General features: G+C 34.0%; 1 protein-coding gene and 2 long non-coding RNA genes across 3 annotated transcripts; 1 reads left to right on the top strand and 2 right to left on the bottom strand.

Moving 5' to 3' along the window:
- Nucleotides 1-8,341: 8,341 nt before the first annotated feature.
- LOC116141987 lies at nucleotides 8,342-10,107 on the bottom strand. Its single transcript, XR_004129923.1, has 4 exons — nucleotides 9,746-10,107; nucleotides 9,438-9,662; nucleotides 8,900-9,340; nucleotides 8,342-8,808 (listed from the first exon to the last, which is right to left on the bottom strand). It is a non-coding gene; the product is annotated as an uncharacterized LOC116141987 (long non-coding RNA).
- A 277-nt stretch (nucleotides 10,108-10,384) lies between these two features.
- Nucleotides 10,385-15,985, bottom strand: LOC116141976. Its single transcript, XR_004129922.1, has 4 exons — nucleotides 15,702-15,985; nucleotides 10,849-11,182; nucleotides 10,556-10,768; nucleotides 10,385-10,471 (listed from the first exon to the last, which is right to left on the bottom strand). It is a non-coding gene; the product is annotated as an uncharacterized LOC116141976 (long non-coding RNA).
- LOC116141978 (disease resistance protein RPP13-like) lies at nucleotides 15,986-16,959 on the top strand. Its single transcript, XM_031427445.1, has 2 exons — nucleotides 15,986-16,004; nucleotides 16,442-16,959. The coding sequence occupies exons 1-2, from the start codon at nucleotides 15,986-15,988 to the stop codon at nucleotides 16,957-16,959; spliced, it is 537 nt and encodes a 178-aa protein (XP_031283305.1).
- The last annotated feature ends 2,432 nt before the right edge of the window (nucleotides 16,960-19,391 follow it).

Raw genomic sequence — 19,391 nt, 5'->3', positions numbered from 1 at the left:
TTAATATTAAAGTTGTAAATATTATTTATAAAAAAGTTATATTATTTACAACGCAATCATGATTTTCACATAGTATGCAGAAGATAAAGATATTAATGAAGATTGCAACGTCATTATTTTCTATATGAATTAATAACATAATAAAAATAACATAATTAATTTTTTCCCTTTCATTATTGTAGTTGTGACGAAGAAAGAAGATGTTTATTCTTGTGGCATTAGATGCTTAAAGTCCTGCAGGCTACTTATAGGCTTTGAATTTTCAATTTTATTTATGATTTGTTTGAATAATTTTTATGAGAATCATCAAACTTTCAATAAATAGTAATTTTACTTTTTTTCTTAGTTCTTCACTTATTAGATATGTAAAAGTAATATAAATTTTGAATTAAAAAATTATTATTTATTTTTTAATTAAATTACTCTAAAAAATATTATATTTATGTAGTGTTTGATATATATAAAGGATCAAATGAGGCAAATCAGAGTTTTCTGATAAAATAAATAACCCAAATCCAAATCCTCCTCATTTTTTAAAAGTGGATAATGGGGTGAATTTAGGTATTCCTAAACAGAGGTAGCAGACATCAATAGATTTTCATTGTTTCACCTGAAAGGTAATAATATTGCATAAATTAAATAAAAAAAAAAAGTAAAATTTCTAATAAAAAATTAAGAAAATTATAAAACTAAAATTAAAATGGGGTTATTTATCATATTGGACCTCACTCAATGGGTTGAAGCTACTTTCATAACTTTAATTTATGTTATTTCTAATGGTCATATTGGTAGTACTGACACTTTTTCTTTGGGTTTTAAAGCTTAAAATCTTTTTTAGTCCATTTCTTTAAAAAAGAATTATCCCCAATTCATAATACTCCTTTAATAATAATGCTTAACCTTAAAAGTAGCATTAATTTGAAGGTCATAGTCAACCCTCAAATTAGTTGTTTTTGTAAATTGTAACTCTATAATTTGTAAATTAATTGTCAATTATTGCACTCTTTTTTCTTTACCAAGTTTTTGTCCCAATTGAGTTTTTCTTGGTAAGGTTTTCCACGAGGCAATAATTGTTGTAATTTCTTATTTTTTATTTTATTTTTTAATAAATGAGTAAATCTAATTTTTCTTATTTCAATTTAATTGTATTAAAATTAAATTAATATTTGAAATGTTAACAAAAGAAATTTATTTAATTGAATTATTGATATTTGAAAAGTTAGCTAAAAAAAATTACACATGAGAAAAAAATTAAAAAAAAAAAAATTCCGAGCCAGCCCACACAAAAACCCGCCGGGTTAGAGTTGGCAAGTCAGGCTGGGTCAACCCTTCTGGCCAAAGAGGCGGGTCGGGTTAGGCCTAGCCCACAATTTGGCTTAACCCACCACAGGTCGAGTCAGGTCGGCCTAGGCAGGTTATTTTTTCACCTTTATTTTTTTTTTTAAATTAGTAAATTTTTTTTTATTATTACAAATTAAATTATATAATAATGGAATGAAATGCTTCATAATATTTATTCTTGCATCAATTATCACCATTCAACAATATGTAACGAGACTGAGACATCGAATGATACACATATTACTATTGCTTTGAATAAACAAAATTGAACAACAGTATAATTTTTACAATATTGTATAAACAACAATGAAAGATAGGGGTGTTCAAAAGAACTGGTTGGAACCAGAACCGGCGGGTACCCTGGGTTTGGTTCCGGTTCCTACCCAGAACCAATCGTCAATGGGTAGGTTCCGGTTCCAAATTTTTGGAACCGTTACTGTGCGGTTCTGGTTCTGGTTCTGGTTCCTATAGTTAGGAACCGGAACCGGAACCAGGAACCAGGAACCGAGACTAATATAAAATAAAAAATATTAGGGGGGTTAATAAAAACTTTTATAGAAAAAATAATGTGAATACATTTATATTTATATTTCATAACATTTAAAGTAAGTTGGTTTAACTTTTGAGAATCTACCTTTACAAAGTAATGGAGTTTGTAATTTTGAATTTATAATTTGTAATTTTATTTTTTTGTTAACAAGTGCCAGGTGGGGGGGTATTTGTAAGTTTTTAAGGGTTTTTTTGCCATTTTAAAAACTTTTGGGGGAGGTCATGGTAATTTTATAGGGTATCCAGAACCAGAACCAGAACCGGAACCGTTGTTGCAGGTTCTGGTTCTGGGTACCTAGGAACCGGAACCATCGGTTCCGGTTCTGGTTCCAAATCTCAAGGAACCGTCAGTTCCGGTTCGGGTTCTGGTTCCTTCAAAAAGTGCAGGGTACCCGGAACCGAACATCCCTAATGAAAGGTAATCAATTCAATAATGAAAAGTTTAATACATAGTTTTTGCCCTCATTGGCCTTGACATCACTAAAACAACAATAACTAAAAAAAGTTTGATACGTACATCGCCCATTCTACTCTGACTTTCATCGACCTCCGCATCTTCGTATATTTCTTTTCCCATAAACTATAAAAGAAAACACAATAAGACTAATCAACAAATATCAACTATATCTTATTATTCAAAAAAAAAAAAAAAACAAACTTACATTGTTTTTTAGTAATGCCAACCCATTCTCAACTATATCTCTCATGTATCTCATTATATAAAACCCACATTCAATGCTTCCCAGTTGAATGTGTCCCTACACAAAATTAATTCGGAAGTAAGCATTAATATTTAAAAGGTAAAAAACAATATTATAACTGAAAATTAATTGCTATTGATAATAACAATTCTATGTACCAATGCCTTTTGCCACGAGATATTAGCCCTTTTTTTGGACACCTTCCGGGCAGAATGGATTAAGGTACAACTGTAAAAGTTAAAACAACTTCTGAAATTAACACACAGTATTTAATATTATACAAAGTATTAAAAATGAGATAAGTAGAAATACTAACTTTTGCACTATTTCTTGTAAATCCTGCCCAATATCTCCCCTCAAGGAATCAAGATAGTACATAGTTAACGTCTTCATGTCAATAGCAACAAGAACCCAATGAAACCTATGAACAAAATTGCATAAGTACCCAACACAACAACCACAAAGAAGCAATAGAATAATCAGCCAACAAGAGTTTATCAACCAAAAACAAAATGGAAATAAGATTTCAGCATGAAGACAGTAAATTATATTTAGATTCACGCTAGAGTATACAATCAACACTCAAAATTCATGTTTGAGGATATGATCTTAGGGATTGAAATCAAGCAATAAATACGGCACAATTTAGCAACAGATGCACTGTCAATAATGGTTGACTGCTAATCTATTAGAATAATCAAATATAATTACAAACATCATTGATGATCAAAACTGAACTGAAATTGATGAAGTCATATTTATGCAGATTTTTCACTAAGAAAGCAAAGCAAAAAGCTATCAATACAACATTTGCTACCAATAATTTATACGAGGCATAAAATGTAAAACCTTATTTCCTAATTTAGTTAATTAATTCTCTTTCTAATTGGTTTTTGGTATTTGTTGTAAGACATGAGTATTTTTGTCAGTTTTTAAAGTTACGTTAAGGGGTGAAAACAAAGAAATAAATTCTAATGGGTTTGCATGTATCAAGAGAGAAAAATCTGGACATTTTTGCTAGGAGAAGCTTAGGTGGCGGGGTTAGACTGAAATTTAGAGATTTTTTAGGGGCAGAAATAATTTCAGAAAAATTGTTTTTGTTTAAAAGATAAAAAAAAAAAAAAAAAAATATGGCAGTTCACCCAAATGAAGAAGAAAACGAGATCAGAAGAAAGAAAGGAAAGGAGAAAGAGAGAAGGAGGAGAAGAAGAGAGGAGAGCATGGCCGTCTCAAGAACATTTGTGACCCTAGGCAAGAGTTACTTTGGGGCCTTTTTAATAATATAAGCATTTATTAAAAAATTATTTCAAATTTATTTTTCTTGCCTTTTGAGATGCAAAATCACTAATTAAATTTTTATATTCAAGTTTAGAAACCAAATATTTTTCAATTCATAATATAGACAAATTACCTAATCTTTCTTATGAGGGCGAGAGGTGGACGGTGACTGGCAAGCTACTAGGATCAAGTAAGTGAGGGGTTTTGGAGAGGGGGCTGAGGGGACGAAGATGGTGGTGTCGAGGAAGATCAATGACAGCGGATACGTGCCAGAAATGGCTATCGCACGCGGTGAAGAATAAAAATGGGTTGCAAAAATCAACAAAAATTGACCAAATTGGGGGTTATTAAGATTGGGAAAACATTTGGGAAATGATTAAGTGATGAATCCAATCGATTTTGGTGAGAAAATTGACCGGAATCATCACTTTAACGCCAATAGCGATAGTATGGCGGTGTAGAGGGGTGAAGATGCAATGTTTTCATAATTTTAGGGATTGAATGGGTGTTTTGAAATTTCAGACATTTAAATAACTATTTTAGTTAATTTAGGGNAAAACGAGAGCAGAAAAAAAGAAAGGAAAGGAGAAAGAGAGGAGGAGGAGAAGAAGAGAGGAGAGAAATGAGAAAAATAAAAAGAAAGAGGAGAATAGAAGAAAGATGGGTTCAGCCGAGAGATAGAGTGAGAGAGGAAGAAAAAAAAAACAAAAACAAAAAGAAAGGGAGAGGATATATTAGTTTTTGAGTCTGTGAACACTGAATCATCAATTCGTGATCTGGAGCTCGTTTGCCGTCCGATCGTTCTAATTTTTGGATATGTTGTTCATGAAACACAACTCTACATTCTGAACGGTGAAGATCGAATTCCAAGCACTGTAATAGGCAGTCAATTATAGGATTAGAAGAGTGAGTGGCAAAAATCAAACCTTTTTCTCAATATTTCCAAGTGTGCATGTGTTAATTGTTGAGTTTTGTTTCTAAGATATGAAAGATTTTACATGCATGGAGATACATTGCATCCAAATGCTTAATTCATGTCTGCATGTGTAAGTTGTGTTTTTCATTTTATTGTTTGAATGGGATTTCTTTGGTTATGTGTTATATGATGCATCAATGATGGCTTGGATTCCATGTGTTTATGAATTTTATGTCGGCCAAAATTATACATGTAGTGGTGGCTGGTTTTATACGCGTTTATGAATTGCATTTTTGTTGAATAAAAACATGAATTGGAGGCTGGAATTACATGGTTCTGGACTGCATTTTTGGCCAAATTATCCAGGTAAAGGTGGCTGGGATTATATATATAATAATCAGATCTGTAAGTTTCCAATTTAATTTTCCAGTCAAGCCAAAAAGTTTATATATATATAAACTTTATATAAAAACTTTTTGGCTTGACTGGAAAATTAAATTGGAAACTTACAGATCTGATTATTTAGATGGTGTGTTGAGTTATGCATGTGAGGTTTTATATATATATGATGTGGTAAATAATCTTCTCGATAAAAAGGGAAAATGGGGTGTTTTTCGTCAGTTTTGAAAGTATATTTTAAAAACTTGCATTTGACCCTCCATTTTCCATGAAATCTCATATGTTGGCGTGATTTATCCTTATGGGAAATATTCATATATTATTATTATTATTTTTGCTCTTGGGTTTAATTATAATTATAATGTGTTATACGAGTTTTGACTTTTAAAATTGATATTTGCTTATGATTTGTATCGGACATATGCTAAGATCATGTGATGTTGAAGTAATTTTTAATCTGGGTTAAACCGTCAGTTTCTGAAACATGTTTAGAAAATTATAGTTTCACCCCTATATGCGATTTTTGAATATTATGTCATATATGTATAATTTATAAGCACATATATAATATGCTCTTGACTTACATGTTACTTGAGATCATGCATGAGATTGTTGTGGTGCTACAACCACCTACGAAGTACCTATCCCCCAGTTTCAGGCTCTGCCCATGCAATGCAGGATCCGCTGGGTCTTGAGATATTCGGTCTTCAGGCTCTGCGCATGCGTATTGAGATATTTAGTGCTCTACCTAGGCGTTGAGCTTGTCTGCCAGGTATTGATGTGGTTTTCTTTAGGCTCTACCCACGCGATGATAGATCTTGCCGGGTATTGAGATGTTTTTCCCAGCTCTGCCTGTGTGTGGGATGCCCACCAAGTATCGAGATTTTTCCCCAGGGTACTCGTTGCGGTGAGAGTTTTCTGTATTAATATCATAATTAGTTTTAGAATGCTCAAAATCACATTCAGTTTTTAGTATCAATTATGAGCGACAGTCTCAATATGAGTTTTCATATATTAAGAGAACTTTCAGTATTAGCCACAGTTTCGAAATAAGATATCAGCTTAGAGTTTTCAGTATCAGTAAAAGCTACAGTATTCAGTTTAAAGTTCAATTATCAACATAAAGTTTACAGTATTCCAAAATCAGTTATCAGTGCATAGTTTCAAAAAAATCAGTTTTCAATTTTATATCATCACAATAGTTATAAATTTAGTTACTAGATTTTGTTTTGTGAATCATGAGTGTTCATTGAATGATGGTTTGGATGTTTGCAGCATCACTAGTAGAGTTATTATTTTCATAATCACATGCATGAGAACCTTTAGTATCAGTTTACTGTTTCAGAACAGGATATCGGTTTAAAGTTTTCAGATACCAGCCTACAGTTTTCAATGTCAGTTAATAGTTTCAATTTTCAGTATCTGAGGATAGTTTGCATTAGTTATAAGAAACATTGATGTTTGTACCATGATTTATAGAAAACATTGTCTTTAGAAGCATAAGCATTTACAGCTATTGTTTAAGTTCTCATAAAAGAGTTTTCAACATTTAGTGATGAGCTAAGATTCAGAAATTGTTGTCAGTTTAATTGATCAGATTATAATACTTAGAACAATTAGAAATGAGTTATGCATGCATACATGAATGATTAGCTACCACCATATCATGTTCATAGAATCATGTTGTTTTCAATATTTCATAAGAACCATTGCATGCCATAACTTTTGTTTGACAAATGTTTTGCAAACTTCCCCTTTTCCCCCACTCATTGAGTATTTCAGCTCACCCCTTTTTAAACCAATGTTTTCCTCCCTCCCTCAGGTTTACAGGGAGATCGTGCCGAGCAATGAGTCACCGCTCAAGGTTGTGCCACGCATCGACATCGTTTTATGTGGGTTTCACATTTATGTCGTATTGCATTTTTGGACTTTCGTTTCAAAAGAAAACTCATGTTTTCCATCTTGTATTTCCTTTTGTTTATGTTTTGGAACGTGTTGTATAAGTGGAAACTCTGATACCACAACTTTTCCTTAACTCTTTTCTTTTGTAAAACGCAGGAGGATACCTGTCTTTTTTTTGAGATATTGGAAATGAAAATACTATGATGTTATTCAAGAAAAGTAAGTCTTCCAATAGGTTTCACAGTTTTTCTACATGGCACATCTCGAGTATCCAAGTCTTGTGGGAGCGCCCAGATCCTACGAGATGAGGAAATTCGGACGGGTCGTGTCATAAAAAGTCCACTATAAGATCAGGGGAAACAAGATATCAATAAAAATAAATTCAACCTCATTTTCAAACACAATGACCTGTTCTACAGCCCACAGATTTAAATTGAAAGGCTTTGGCATTTATTTTAACGAGGCTTGTGACAATGCTTACATTCAATGCTGTAGAATATACAAGATTGTTGAACAGATGCAGGCGCCAGCAACTACACAACTATACAGCTATAAAAAGTACAAACTCAATACAAGCCAAATCATGATTCATGACATAAAATTTGCAATAAAAACAGATCGTTGTGGTTGAAGAGTGGATAACAAGCAGAATTCCAACATTTCAGTTCATTCACCTTGATGATTGCCTCTAGCAAGAATAATGAATATGTGAAAAAATAATACCTCCAAACAAAAATTGGCAGAAACAAAACAACTAATTACAATATCCCTTCAAACACAACTACTGCTTGAATGTTTAAACCCTCAATAAAATAGTACAAATTGGCAAACACAACTGAATTCAAATAACCTTATGCAGATACTTACACTCATGACAATGTCACCTTAGACATAAAATGACAGAAGAGATGCGATCATTTTTAATAAGGGCATTTCTAAAAGCATGCACAGTTGTAGAATTGAATTATCTTACAGATGTAGACTGTAAAAGTGTTGACATAGCAGGTGGAAATTATTTGTACATAATTATGTAGTGCAGATAGACAATTCAACAGCTCCTCCACACAGTGATTCTCTTGCAATACATGGTTATGCCAACCCAGCAACATGATAGGCAAAAATGCAGAAAAAGAGAGCAAAGTAATAACTAGAAAAAGATCTGTATTGTATTAAGTGAATGGAAATGACAATTCATAAGAACAATTATCAACAACAAAGGGAAAGTAACAGACTATAGTCCCAGCAATTCCTTCCACTAACCACTTGATTCTTCACATGCAAATAACACCTAACCACCCTCCACTAACACACATGCACTCTCACACCTTTTTACCCTTATGCCCTTTATATTGATACACCTTCTTAATGGGAGGTCTATTAATAGCCTTAGGGGTCTGTCATAACCAAATAACAAAAACGGAAACTCTCCAGATCGCAAATAAACAAATTAGGACAAACATTGTTTTTAAATCTTAAAAATAGATTATTCAAACAAGATTAAAAGTAAGGAAATCAATGAATTACTAATCCTGGGTTTTATGACACTATAATTAAATTCTTGTTCTTCACACTTGCCAATCGATTGGCAAGCAACTATGCCCTTTGGGTTCTTCTTCTCGTGACATTAGTGCTGCCTGCTATTGAAAATGAGTTAGGGCTCATGAAACCAATTTCATTTAGATTGCCCCCATTACCCTTTAGCTTCTCATATAAAGCCTTGCCCTACTTCAAAAAATACCAAAATTACAACAATATGCACTGTAAAACCCAATGAAGATTAAATCATAATCACTATTATAAGCAAACAACTTACATTATATAAAGTGTGATGCATAAGGCTGTCAACTCCTCCATATCAAACACTCTTTCAAAATCCTTCTTAGATACGTAAGTATAGCTATCATACCCGAACAGGTTGTCATCTGTTTGCCTATCGGGTAGAAGACGATTAACCATTGTTGAGAACATCTTCAGAGAAGGATTGTTCTACACACTGTCTCTCAAACAACATTGACTGTCGTGTTTTCTTCTTTCTTAATGGTGTCACATCAACCTTTCTCTTGCAAGGACTTGTGTGCTTCTTGTCCAACTTCATTTATTTAGGCTCTAACTTAACAAGTGTGATTGCTAATTCATTACCCAACGAGTCAATGTCCTCAATCTCCATATCATAATTTGCCTTGTTGTACATAGATTTTGATTTCTTAGCCACTTTTTCTGGAGTTGTATACTTCTTCTAAAGTTTCTTAGAAACCTAATAGACATTAAAAAACAAATCACTATTAAAACATAATATTATGAATAAAACACAACTAATTTGGAACAAGTTACTTGATGATTGTAGTCTTCACCATGTCAGCTTCTTGTAATACAAGTTCCTCTGGCCAAAGTAGACGATGGCCAATCGCATCGCTTACCTTCACCAAAAATTCTTCATCATCTAGGAATGAAAGAGATGGGCTTCCATCAAACACCACATCAATGGTCACCCATACGTTGGGACCTTCATATTCTATAATAGTCCCCTTCGCCACAATGTTGGCTGGGGAATCTACGACAAGGTAACAAGTATTATCCTACAATAATAGAGTGGCCAAAAATTAATGTTAAATAAACATGACAACACTTATATATTGTTAACCAAAGATTTTGATCTTACCACTGCGACCGATTTGGCCAATAAAGCATTGCCTTTCAATGGCTGATGATTGCTTCCTACGTCAGACATCAAACTCCTATTATTCAATTAATTGGACATTTTCTCCAATCTCTCCTCTAAGGCATTAAACCTCTTAATAAATTCATCTCTTTCCCTTGTCATCATATCTCTAACATTTTTTGGAATCTCAAAGTATACCCCATGGGTGATAAATTTCCCCATACCTCGTACTAACCCTAGATGTTTATTGGTGCCCAATGCTTGACTGAGGATGTCATTTTTGTTATCTGTTTCCAACAAGCCAATCTTTGCCTTAGTTTCAAGGTCACTCTACAAATAAGAAATAAGAATTAAGCTTGTTTCTGAAGCCCACAAACAAAAGTATATTATATTGTATGATAACATAATTCCTCAATTACAATCTTCTCCACTATGTGAGCCACTTCTGAGTCATAACCATCACCTTTTCTTTTTCTAGCCAATTTCCATGTCAAGCTTCCATTAATTTCCTCTTCAGTCAACCCGATCTCTTGTTTCTAATGAAAATTGATCACAAAACATGCATATTAACAAACACATATTAGTCATGTAATAATACAATGTTTCAGATAACATAAAAGTTTAAAATGCTTACAATTTCTTCAATCAGATTAGCGTATCCCTTCCGAACAATCTATCGTTGTATTTGTTCTTGGCTCATTTTTCCTTTTGCTTAGTGCTCAATGTCTACCCAAATAAATACAATGGTTTATGACATCCAAATAGTTAGATAAATTTATTGAAGCAGTACAACTGTTTGAAAAAGTTCACCTGAATGTTTTTCGATGATCGCTTAGCCACAAATTCTTCCCAGTGACTCTTCTTGATGAAGTTGTACTATGGTGGAGGTCTCACCAATTTACCACTTTTATTCGCAAAGGGAATAACAAAATTCTTTTTTAGGGTATATTTGAACAAGCTCCACTTCACTCCATTGTCTTGAAGTGTTTTCTTTCAACTCTTAGGGTTGACCCCAAAATGTTCCTGAAAAATAGTAAGCATTAACATTCATGACATATAATCATTGTATTATTTCGATTTAGGTAAAAGTTTTAGTAACTTACACACACAAAATCCCATATTTTTCTCTTCAAGTCTTCTAACACATGTCACCAGACATCATAAATAATAGGAACCATAGTTCGAGCTACCATCCCTTCAAATGTGGCTAACTCTGTAGCCTCGGGTCCAATAGGAACACCTATTTTGTTACATTTTATTGTTAGTTTTGTTTTAGGCTTGCCTTTCTTTGTTGGGCCCCTCTGTTTTCCTCTCTGGTTTTGCATCTTCACATTTAGGGTTGCCTTCACCTTCATTTTCATTTGAAATGTCTTCTTTTGGCAGATCCATGTCAAACAAAATTCTTACAAAAAAGCATGTCCAAAAAGTCTTCAAAAACTTGAAAATTTCAAAGTTGTAAATATTAGTACAATGCAATAACTGAAATTATAAGAAATTAAAACAATTCAATTCATTTATAAGAAATTAAAACAATGCGATGCATGAACAAATGAATTGAATACCTTATCAAAAATTTAGAAATTAGCAGAATTTATTCAACCCAAATGCCCTCGGCATCCGAGCGTGTATACAAAAAATCATCGTTATCACCCCCATCAATAAATAAAGAAGCTTGTGCATCAACTGGGCTTTCAAATTGCATGTGATCATCAATCTCATTATTCAAATCCGATTTGTACATTCTCTTTGGCATCACCGAAACAACAGCTCAATTTTCATCTAATTGGCCTGCTATGTAAAAAACTTGTTTAGCTTGAGAAGCCAATATGAAAGGATCGGATTTATGACCTAATCTATTTGTATTTACTATGTAAAACCCAGATCATCTACTTTCACCCCACCATTACTATTGAGCCAATCACACTTGAATACGGGCAGATTAAACATGTGATAGTCAAGTTCTCATATTTCATCTATAACTCCATAGAATGATACATCACTGTATATGGGATTCTTATCCTTAGCTTGTGTAACTCTATCAATATCATGGGCTTGTGTGTGGAATTGAAATTTATTAATAACATAACCCGAGAACTTTATAACGAAAGGCGAGTTCCTTGTGCTAGCCAATGCAAAGTGTTTGATATCTCATCACCATTGGCCAAAGAAATTAAAACCTATTTAATAAGTAGTCAATGTCACAAAGTGGCATAAATTGGTTAAAGAAGACTGAAAAAATGGGGAAGCTTGATCCACCTTATCTTTTAGCCAATGTGCAAAGGTGCAAATGTGTTGACCTTGTAACCATTTTGGGTTCCTAGATTGATGGTGATGTTGTTTCTTTAATATTTCCATATGTTCCCTATATAAATGAAATTGAATTACTTATCACAATGAATTGAACTATACAAAGAAATTGAAATGAGATTACTCAATATAAGGCTCAACTTTAACTTTATTCAGCAACACATAGAGATGTGCTTACTCTAATATTTGACTATCCACAAGTGTCGATTGACCACTCGATAAAGGCTTGCCAAAACATGTTAATTTGTCAACAAAAGCATTTGGATCACCAATTGGTTTGACATTGTCCATGTAATCTGAGCAAAACTCTAACGCTTCTTCTGCTACATAACACTTTGTAATGCATCCCTCATGCCAATTATGGTTCCTCACATAACCTTAATGTTTTCATATACCTCTCAAAAGGATACATCCATGTAAAGCAAACAAGTCCACATAGCCTAACTTCTCCAATGAGATGCACTGTCAAATGTATCATGATATCAAAGAATGAAGGAGGGAAATATTTCTCTAACAAGCACACTGTCACAACAACATCACTTTGTATCTTGGTTAACTTGCCCACATCAACAACCTTACTACATAGTGCATTAAAGAAGAAGCATAACCTAATGATAACATATCTTACGTTCTTGGGCAAAAGAGCTCTAATGGCTAACGGTAACAATTGTTGTGTAAGTACATGACAATCATTAGATTTCAAACCATGAATCTTTAAATCATCCATCGAGACAAGGTTCTTTATGTTTGAAGAATACCCTAAGGGTACTTTAAGATTTGCTAAGGTTTCACAAAACTTTTGTTTCTCCACTTTATTCATAGTGTAACATGCCGGAGGTAACCAAGCACATTTCCCTTGAACTTGTGGTTCTATTTCTTTCCTAATCCCCATATCACAAAGATCTCATTGTGTGTTAAACCCATCTTTCGTTTTCCCCGATATATTCAACAATTTACCATAAATGCTTTCACACATTTTTTTTCAATGTGCATGACATCTAGTTGATGACGAACATACAAATGTTTCCAATTTTCAAGTTCAAAGAATATGGATTTCTTTTTCCATAGTTTATGTTTGTCATCTTCACATAAATTACGTTTCTTCGGGAAGTTCTTTCCCCATACATTTTCAATGCCTTCAAGTTGTCTCAACAATTCTATCCCACTCAAAGGGTCATTAGGAGAACCAAACACTTGAGCCTTCAAGTTATTTATTTATTTTTTATTTTTTATTTTTTTTCCTTTTCAAAATGAATGATTCTTAAGGAGGAATCTCCTATGAGCCATATAACAATTCTTCCTCGAATTCTTCAATCTACAAGAGGACATACCCTCTGCACATATTGGGCAAGCATAATAACCTTTAACACAACAACCGAAAAGGTTTCAATATGTGGGAAAGTCATTTATGGTCTATAGTAACACTGCCTTTAAGATGAAATACTCTTTCCTATAACTCTCATAAGTCTCAATATCGATTTCCCATAATTGTTTTAAGTCCTCGATTACAGGTGACAAATATACATCAATATTGTTCCCGGGTTGTTGTGGACCCGAGATCAATAATGTCAACATTATGAACTTCTTTTTTATGCACAACCGAGGTGGGAGGTTATAGGTTACAAGCATCACCAGCCAGTAACTATACTTACAACTTAGAGATCTATGTGGATTGAAACCATCCATCGAAAGAGCCATTCTAAGATTTCTACTTTCCGAACCAAATTCAGCCCACTTATCATTAATAAGTTTCCAAGTGGGTGAATCCACTAGTTGTTGAAGTTTACCATCATTCTTAATGTTATGTGCATGCCAAGTTAAGTAGAGATTGAAACATCCTTCTAAACCTAGGGATAGGAGGAAAATACCATAAAACCTTGGAAGAAACTTTGGAATTGCTTGATGATTTACCGACTTGTTTCTTCCAACGTGAAGCACCACAAGATGGACATTCGGAAAAATCCTTGTATTCATTCTTAAATAGAATATAATCATTTTGACATGCATGAATCTTCTCATATTCTAATCCTAATGCCGCCATGACCTTCTTTGCCTCATACGTTGAACCATATTTCCCTTTCAAGTATTGGAATTTCATGAACCCACTAAGTGTACTATACTTACACCCATTATGCAATAGCTTTTCACAATAATCTAGAAGTGTTTTCAATGTATTTGAATCTTATTTGCATTACTTGTGAGCATCATGAACCATATCCTTTGTAAAATCAAAGTCTTTAAATGTTGATTCATTGGGATATGAATCATTGATGTTCCTAGAGTAATTGTCATCAACATCTTCTCCATGGAAAACCCAAATCCTATAACTTTTGTCAAAACCCGACACAAACAAATGACCACGGACATCTTGAATTGTTTGATGAGACATATTTGCACATTTTATACATGGACATGGAATCTTATGTGGATCATTGCACCGTGTTTTTGCGTAATCCAGGATTTGTCCACATTGAATATGATGGTAAACCCTAGACCAAACATTATTACTTGCTTAAAATTGTCTTTGACAAAATTTAATTTATAAATTATCATTAAATGGATTGTGGAACATTACGGGCAGACTGTTGTTTGACTTGGTTAAAGCTTTAAACACAACTATTTTGAGCTGGAATGTCGCTGCAACTAAATTATCTTTCATTTTTATTTGATTCTTATTGAGTGTGCTTTTGTGATGTATTTTAACATTTTCTAATAGAGTGAAGTTATTGAGGTTTGTTTAATCCATACATTATCTAATAGAGTAAAGTCATTGTTCATGTTTGAATCTTAAACATGATAACATGGAATGACATCTCTTTCCTTGAAATTCGTTTTAGCAAATCTTAAGAATTCTTCCTCTCCTTCATATTCTTTTGACATTCTGTTTAAACGAAGCATTAATTTCACCTAAAGCATTTCATTCACTATAAATCAATACAACATGGTATCTCTAGCTATTATAACTAATTGAGTGCAAAATTTCTAAAGCATGTTCAAATGCACTTCAAAATGGTACTTTATCTACTATTCTATAAACCTCAAAGATTGTATCTAGAATTGAAAGTAACAACATTCAAAATATCATTAGAGTAACAAATTCAGTAACTACTTATATCAAAACAAATTGATAGCAACTAGGACAAACTCAATTAATAATGTTCTACTACATACCAAACTGAGTTTGATATTATATAGTGATTGTGCAGTAACACAACACACGTAATCATTTCATTTTCCCTTTACACTGCTTACTAATCATAATGCCTTACCTTCTTTGGTGTTAAATATGCCTAATTAATTGCTAAATGAAAATGTACAACTTTATTGTTTAGAGTGTCCCAAATGACTATATATTAATCAAGTTTTCTATTTTTTAAGCATAAATGAAGGCCTGTTGGGCTGCTGCCAGTATAAACCACAAACACCCAAGCAAAGAGTTTGTCCAGTGAACGTGAAAACAATGTATTGCAAAAGTTGTTTTACACTACAGATCCAATCAATTCATATTTAACATATGGACATCATAGTAAAAAGCAATATGTGTTTATGAATGAGAAGGCTATATAATGATGGAATAACTGTAACGTTTATAAACATAAAAACAAAGACAGCAGACATGTTCATCCAAGGAAGAAAACAACATTCTTACAGGTGATGGTTTGCGACGACGGAGGTGGCGAAGTGACGATTTCACTGTTTATTGCTGCTACCGAGAACTGAAGAAACAAGTGATGGAAGAAATTTGGGCGATTTAGTGGAAGAGACTTGGGTGATTTGGTGGAAGAGATTTAGGGTTTACGGGATTTGATTAACTTAGTGGAGGAGATTTGGGTGGGAGAGATTTGGGTGGAAGAGATTTGGGATTTTGGCGGAAGTTTTTTACTTGCCCTAGGTTTGAATTGGTCGAAATTTGGGGGGAAATGGCTTTTAACAATGAACTTTGGCGTTTTGGGTGGAAAGAATTTGCCTTAGTAAAATTTTCGGGCGAGAAGCCTCAGCCAGATTTGAGTTTTGGGTTTTTTTTTTTTTAACTTAGTTCTCGATAGTTAAACATTGTCAAGGATTAACAATACAACAGTTGAGATAAATTTAATTTTTCCAAAATCCTTGACTTTAACGGTCAAGATTAAGAATATAACAATTAAGGAATGAATTTCATTTTTTCAAAATCTTTGACAGTTAAAATCTGTCAAGGATTAAGACTATAATAGTCAAGGAATGAAATCGAATAATTTAATTTTTACAAAATACTTGATAGTTAATAATAATCAAGGATTTGCTAAAACGGTCAAGGATTGACAGTTGAAAACGGGTCAAGAAATTGTCAAGAAAAAGACTTCTTGACTCCTTTTTAAAAAGTCAAGAAATTCTGTCAAATTTTATATCAAGAAAAGCCTTTTTCCTTGTTGTGGCTCGCTAAAAACCTTTACCACAACCTTGATGTCTTGAATAAATTCAAACTTCGAGCTTGGGTGTGTGTCTCTCAAGATTACAATCTTCTTCGACGAATTTTAAAGTCTTTTGTGATAAAAATTAACGGAGTGGAGTTAGAGAAGATAAGCGAAGAGGATTTGGAGAGGTGTCTCTATAAATCTTTACAAGGATGCTCATACTTGGCCGTGATTGATGATGTATGGCAGAAAGAAGCATGGGAGAGTTTGAAAAGAGCCTTTCCGGATGGCAACAATGGAAGCAGAGTTATAATCACGACTCACATCAAAGAAGTAGCTGAGCGTTCGGATGAGAGAATTCATGTTCATAAACTTCGTTTTCTTAGGCTTGATGAGTCTTGGAACTTATTTTGTGAGAAAGCTTTTCGAAAATCAAATTCAAACGAAGAATTGGAAAAGCTAGGAAGAGAAATGGTTGAAAAATGCGGCGGTCTGCACTTGCCATTGTTGTATTAGGTGGCCTATTGTCTGCAAAGAAACCACAAGAGTGGCGCTCGGTTCATGATCACTTTTGGCAACATTTAAGGAATGATTCATATTGACTTTCCATATCTCTTTGTATTTGCTTTCCTAGTATATCTTGATTTAGTTTCCTTTTATTTTGTTGATTTAATTTCTTGTTCTGTAATCCCGAAGTCAATGGGATTATTCCATGTAATTTTCCTTATAGTCAGGGACTGCTGTATTATATAAACCAATTTCGGTTGATTAATAAAATAAACTAATTAACACAAAATTGATAATTCAACTCACATATTTTCCTTATTAACTTTAAGCTTCAATGATTTGCCTTATCAATTGAAGCTATGCTTTCTTTATCTTGGGATTTTCCCTGCGGATTCTGAAATCTTCATAGAGAAAGCAATCCAATTACTGGTAGCGGAAGGTTTTATACGAGAAGATGATGATCGAGTAATGGAAGAGTTGGCAAAAAACAATCTGGATGAGTTGATCAATAGAAGCTTGATTCAAATTGAAAACATATGTAGGGGGAGGGTTGAAACATGACGAATCCATGATCTTTTGCGGGATCTTGCAATTCAAAAGGCAAAAGAGCTGAATTTCTTTCCAATTTACGACGGAATTCACCATCCTACTTGCTCTCCAACTCCAATATCATCATCTCACAGACTTGTTTTTTATTCTGAAACAAGTTCTTCGTTCCAACATTGTAATTCTCTCTCACCTTCCCTCTCGTCATACGATCGAGATCGGGGTTCGTTCACGCAAATATCAACTGCTATCTATACAAGACTCAGGTTGCTTAGAGTTCTTCATGTCGAGAAATATGGAGGATCAATTGATTGTCCTAGCTTACCCCAAGAGATTGGGCAGTTGGTCCACTTAAAGTATTTAACGGTAAGGATTACAAAGATCAGAAATCTTCCACCGTTGATTGTCAACTTACGAAAATTGCAAACTCTGGACTTATACTCTCGCAATTCCCCCCTTAAGCTTCCTATTGGAATTGGCAAATTGCAGGAGTTGAGGCATTTAATTGGAACATTTGAAGGGCCTTTGCCAATAGACAATTTGACAAACCTTCAGACTCTGAAGTTCGTAAGCTATGAAAGTTGGAGTAAAGTTAATCATGAAAAGTTGATTAATCTTCGCGAGCTACACATCCATCATTTCTCACACAGAAGAACAAGAACCATTCATATTTGACTCTATTGCCAAGCTGAAAAGCATTAGAGTTTTATTGGTAGAACTGTCCGGCGTTCATTCTTTCACTTCACTGTAACCACTTTCTCCCTGTCCACGGCGCCAGGATTTGACATTGGGGGGAAGATAGAGGAACTACCAGCAGACATGCACGCCATCTCGCCGAATCTCGAATGCTTATCGTTAAGTAATTTAAATCTTCTGGATGATCCGATGCCAAAGTTAGAGAAGTTAGCGAACTTGGTAGCTCTTGAATTGCGGTTTCATTCTTACAATGGGACGAAAATGATATGTAGGGAAAATGATTTTCCTCGGCTTGAAAGTTTAGAAGTTCTTGAACTGTCCGAATGGGAGGAATGGCAAGTTCTTATATGTGTGTGTGTGTGTAGGGTGCGTTTGGATCAGGGGCATATAAGATAACAGGGGTAATCTTTGTTTATTTTGCAAGATTCCGATGTTTGGTTTTCAAGTAATAAAATATTATGTGAATCTTTTATTGTAAATAGTATTTACTACTGGTACTATTGGGGGTAATCTGATATCCTCCCTCCTTGGGATTAAAACATTACCGGGTAATCTTATTTTTTACCTATTTTGCCCTGAATTTGCCATTTCGGACACAATTGCCCTCAAACGTCTACTAACTAATAATTAGCCCATCCTACCCACATTTGATAAATTAGCTAAAACACCCAAGACACAAAAAAGTTTAAAAGTTAACAAAATACCCCTAGCCACCCAAGACCACTGGTCGTTACTCACCACCATCGGCCGTTCACTTTAGTCACCATAATCGTGCACGATCGGGGGGATCTAGCCAGTCGTGCATTGGTAAGGCATTTTCCCGCCATGGATCATAGATCCATGGCTAGAAACACCCAGATCTGGCGTTTCTATGGCCGTTTTACAGCCAAAGATTTGGTCGTGAAATAGCACGACCATATCTGTTGTCGTTTTATGGCCACATCTTTGGCTGTGAAACGGCCATGGATTTGTGATCCATGGCTGAAAATGGTTTTGCCAGTGCACGACCAGCCATACACGGCTAGTCGTGCACCATTCCGTCGACTGCCAACGATGGTGGCTGGCTGCGGGCAGTGGCTTGGGATGGGTGGGGTGATTTTGCTACAAATTAAAGTTTTATATGACTAGGGTATTTTAGGAAAATTTCAAGTGTAAGGAGTTAAAAGAAATGATTAAAAAAATAATAACAAAAATAATGA

Source organism: Pistacia vera, unplaced genomic scaffold (assembly GCF_008641045.1).
Source record: "Pistacia vera cultivar Batoury unplaced genomic scaffold, PisVer_v2 Contig402, whole genome shotgun sequence".
Lineage (NCBI taxonomy): Eukaryota > Viridiplantae > Streptophyta > Magnoliopsida > Sapindales > Anacardiaceae > Pistacia > Pistacia vera.
Note: the sequence above shows the minus strand (reverse complement) of the source record. Positions and strands in the feature narration are given on the sequence as shown.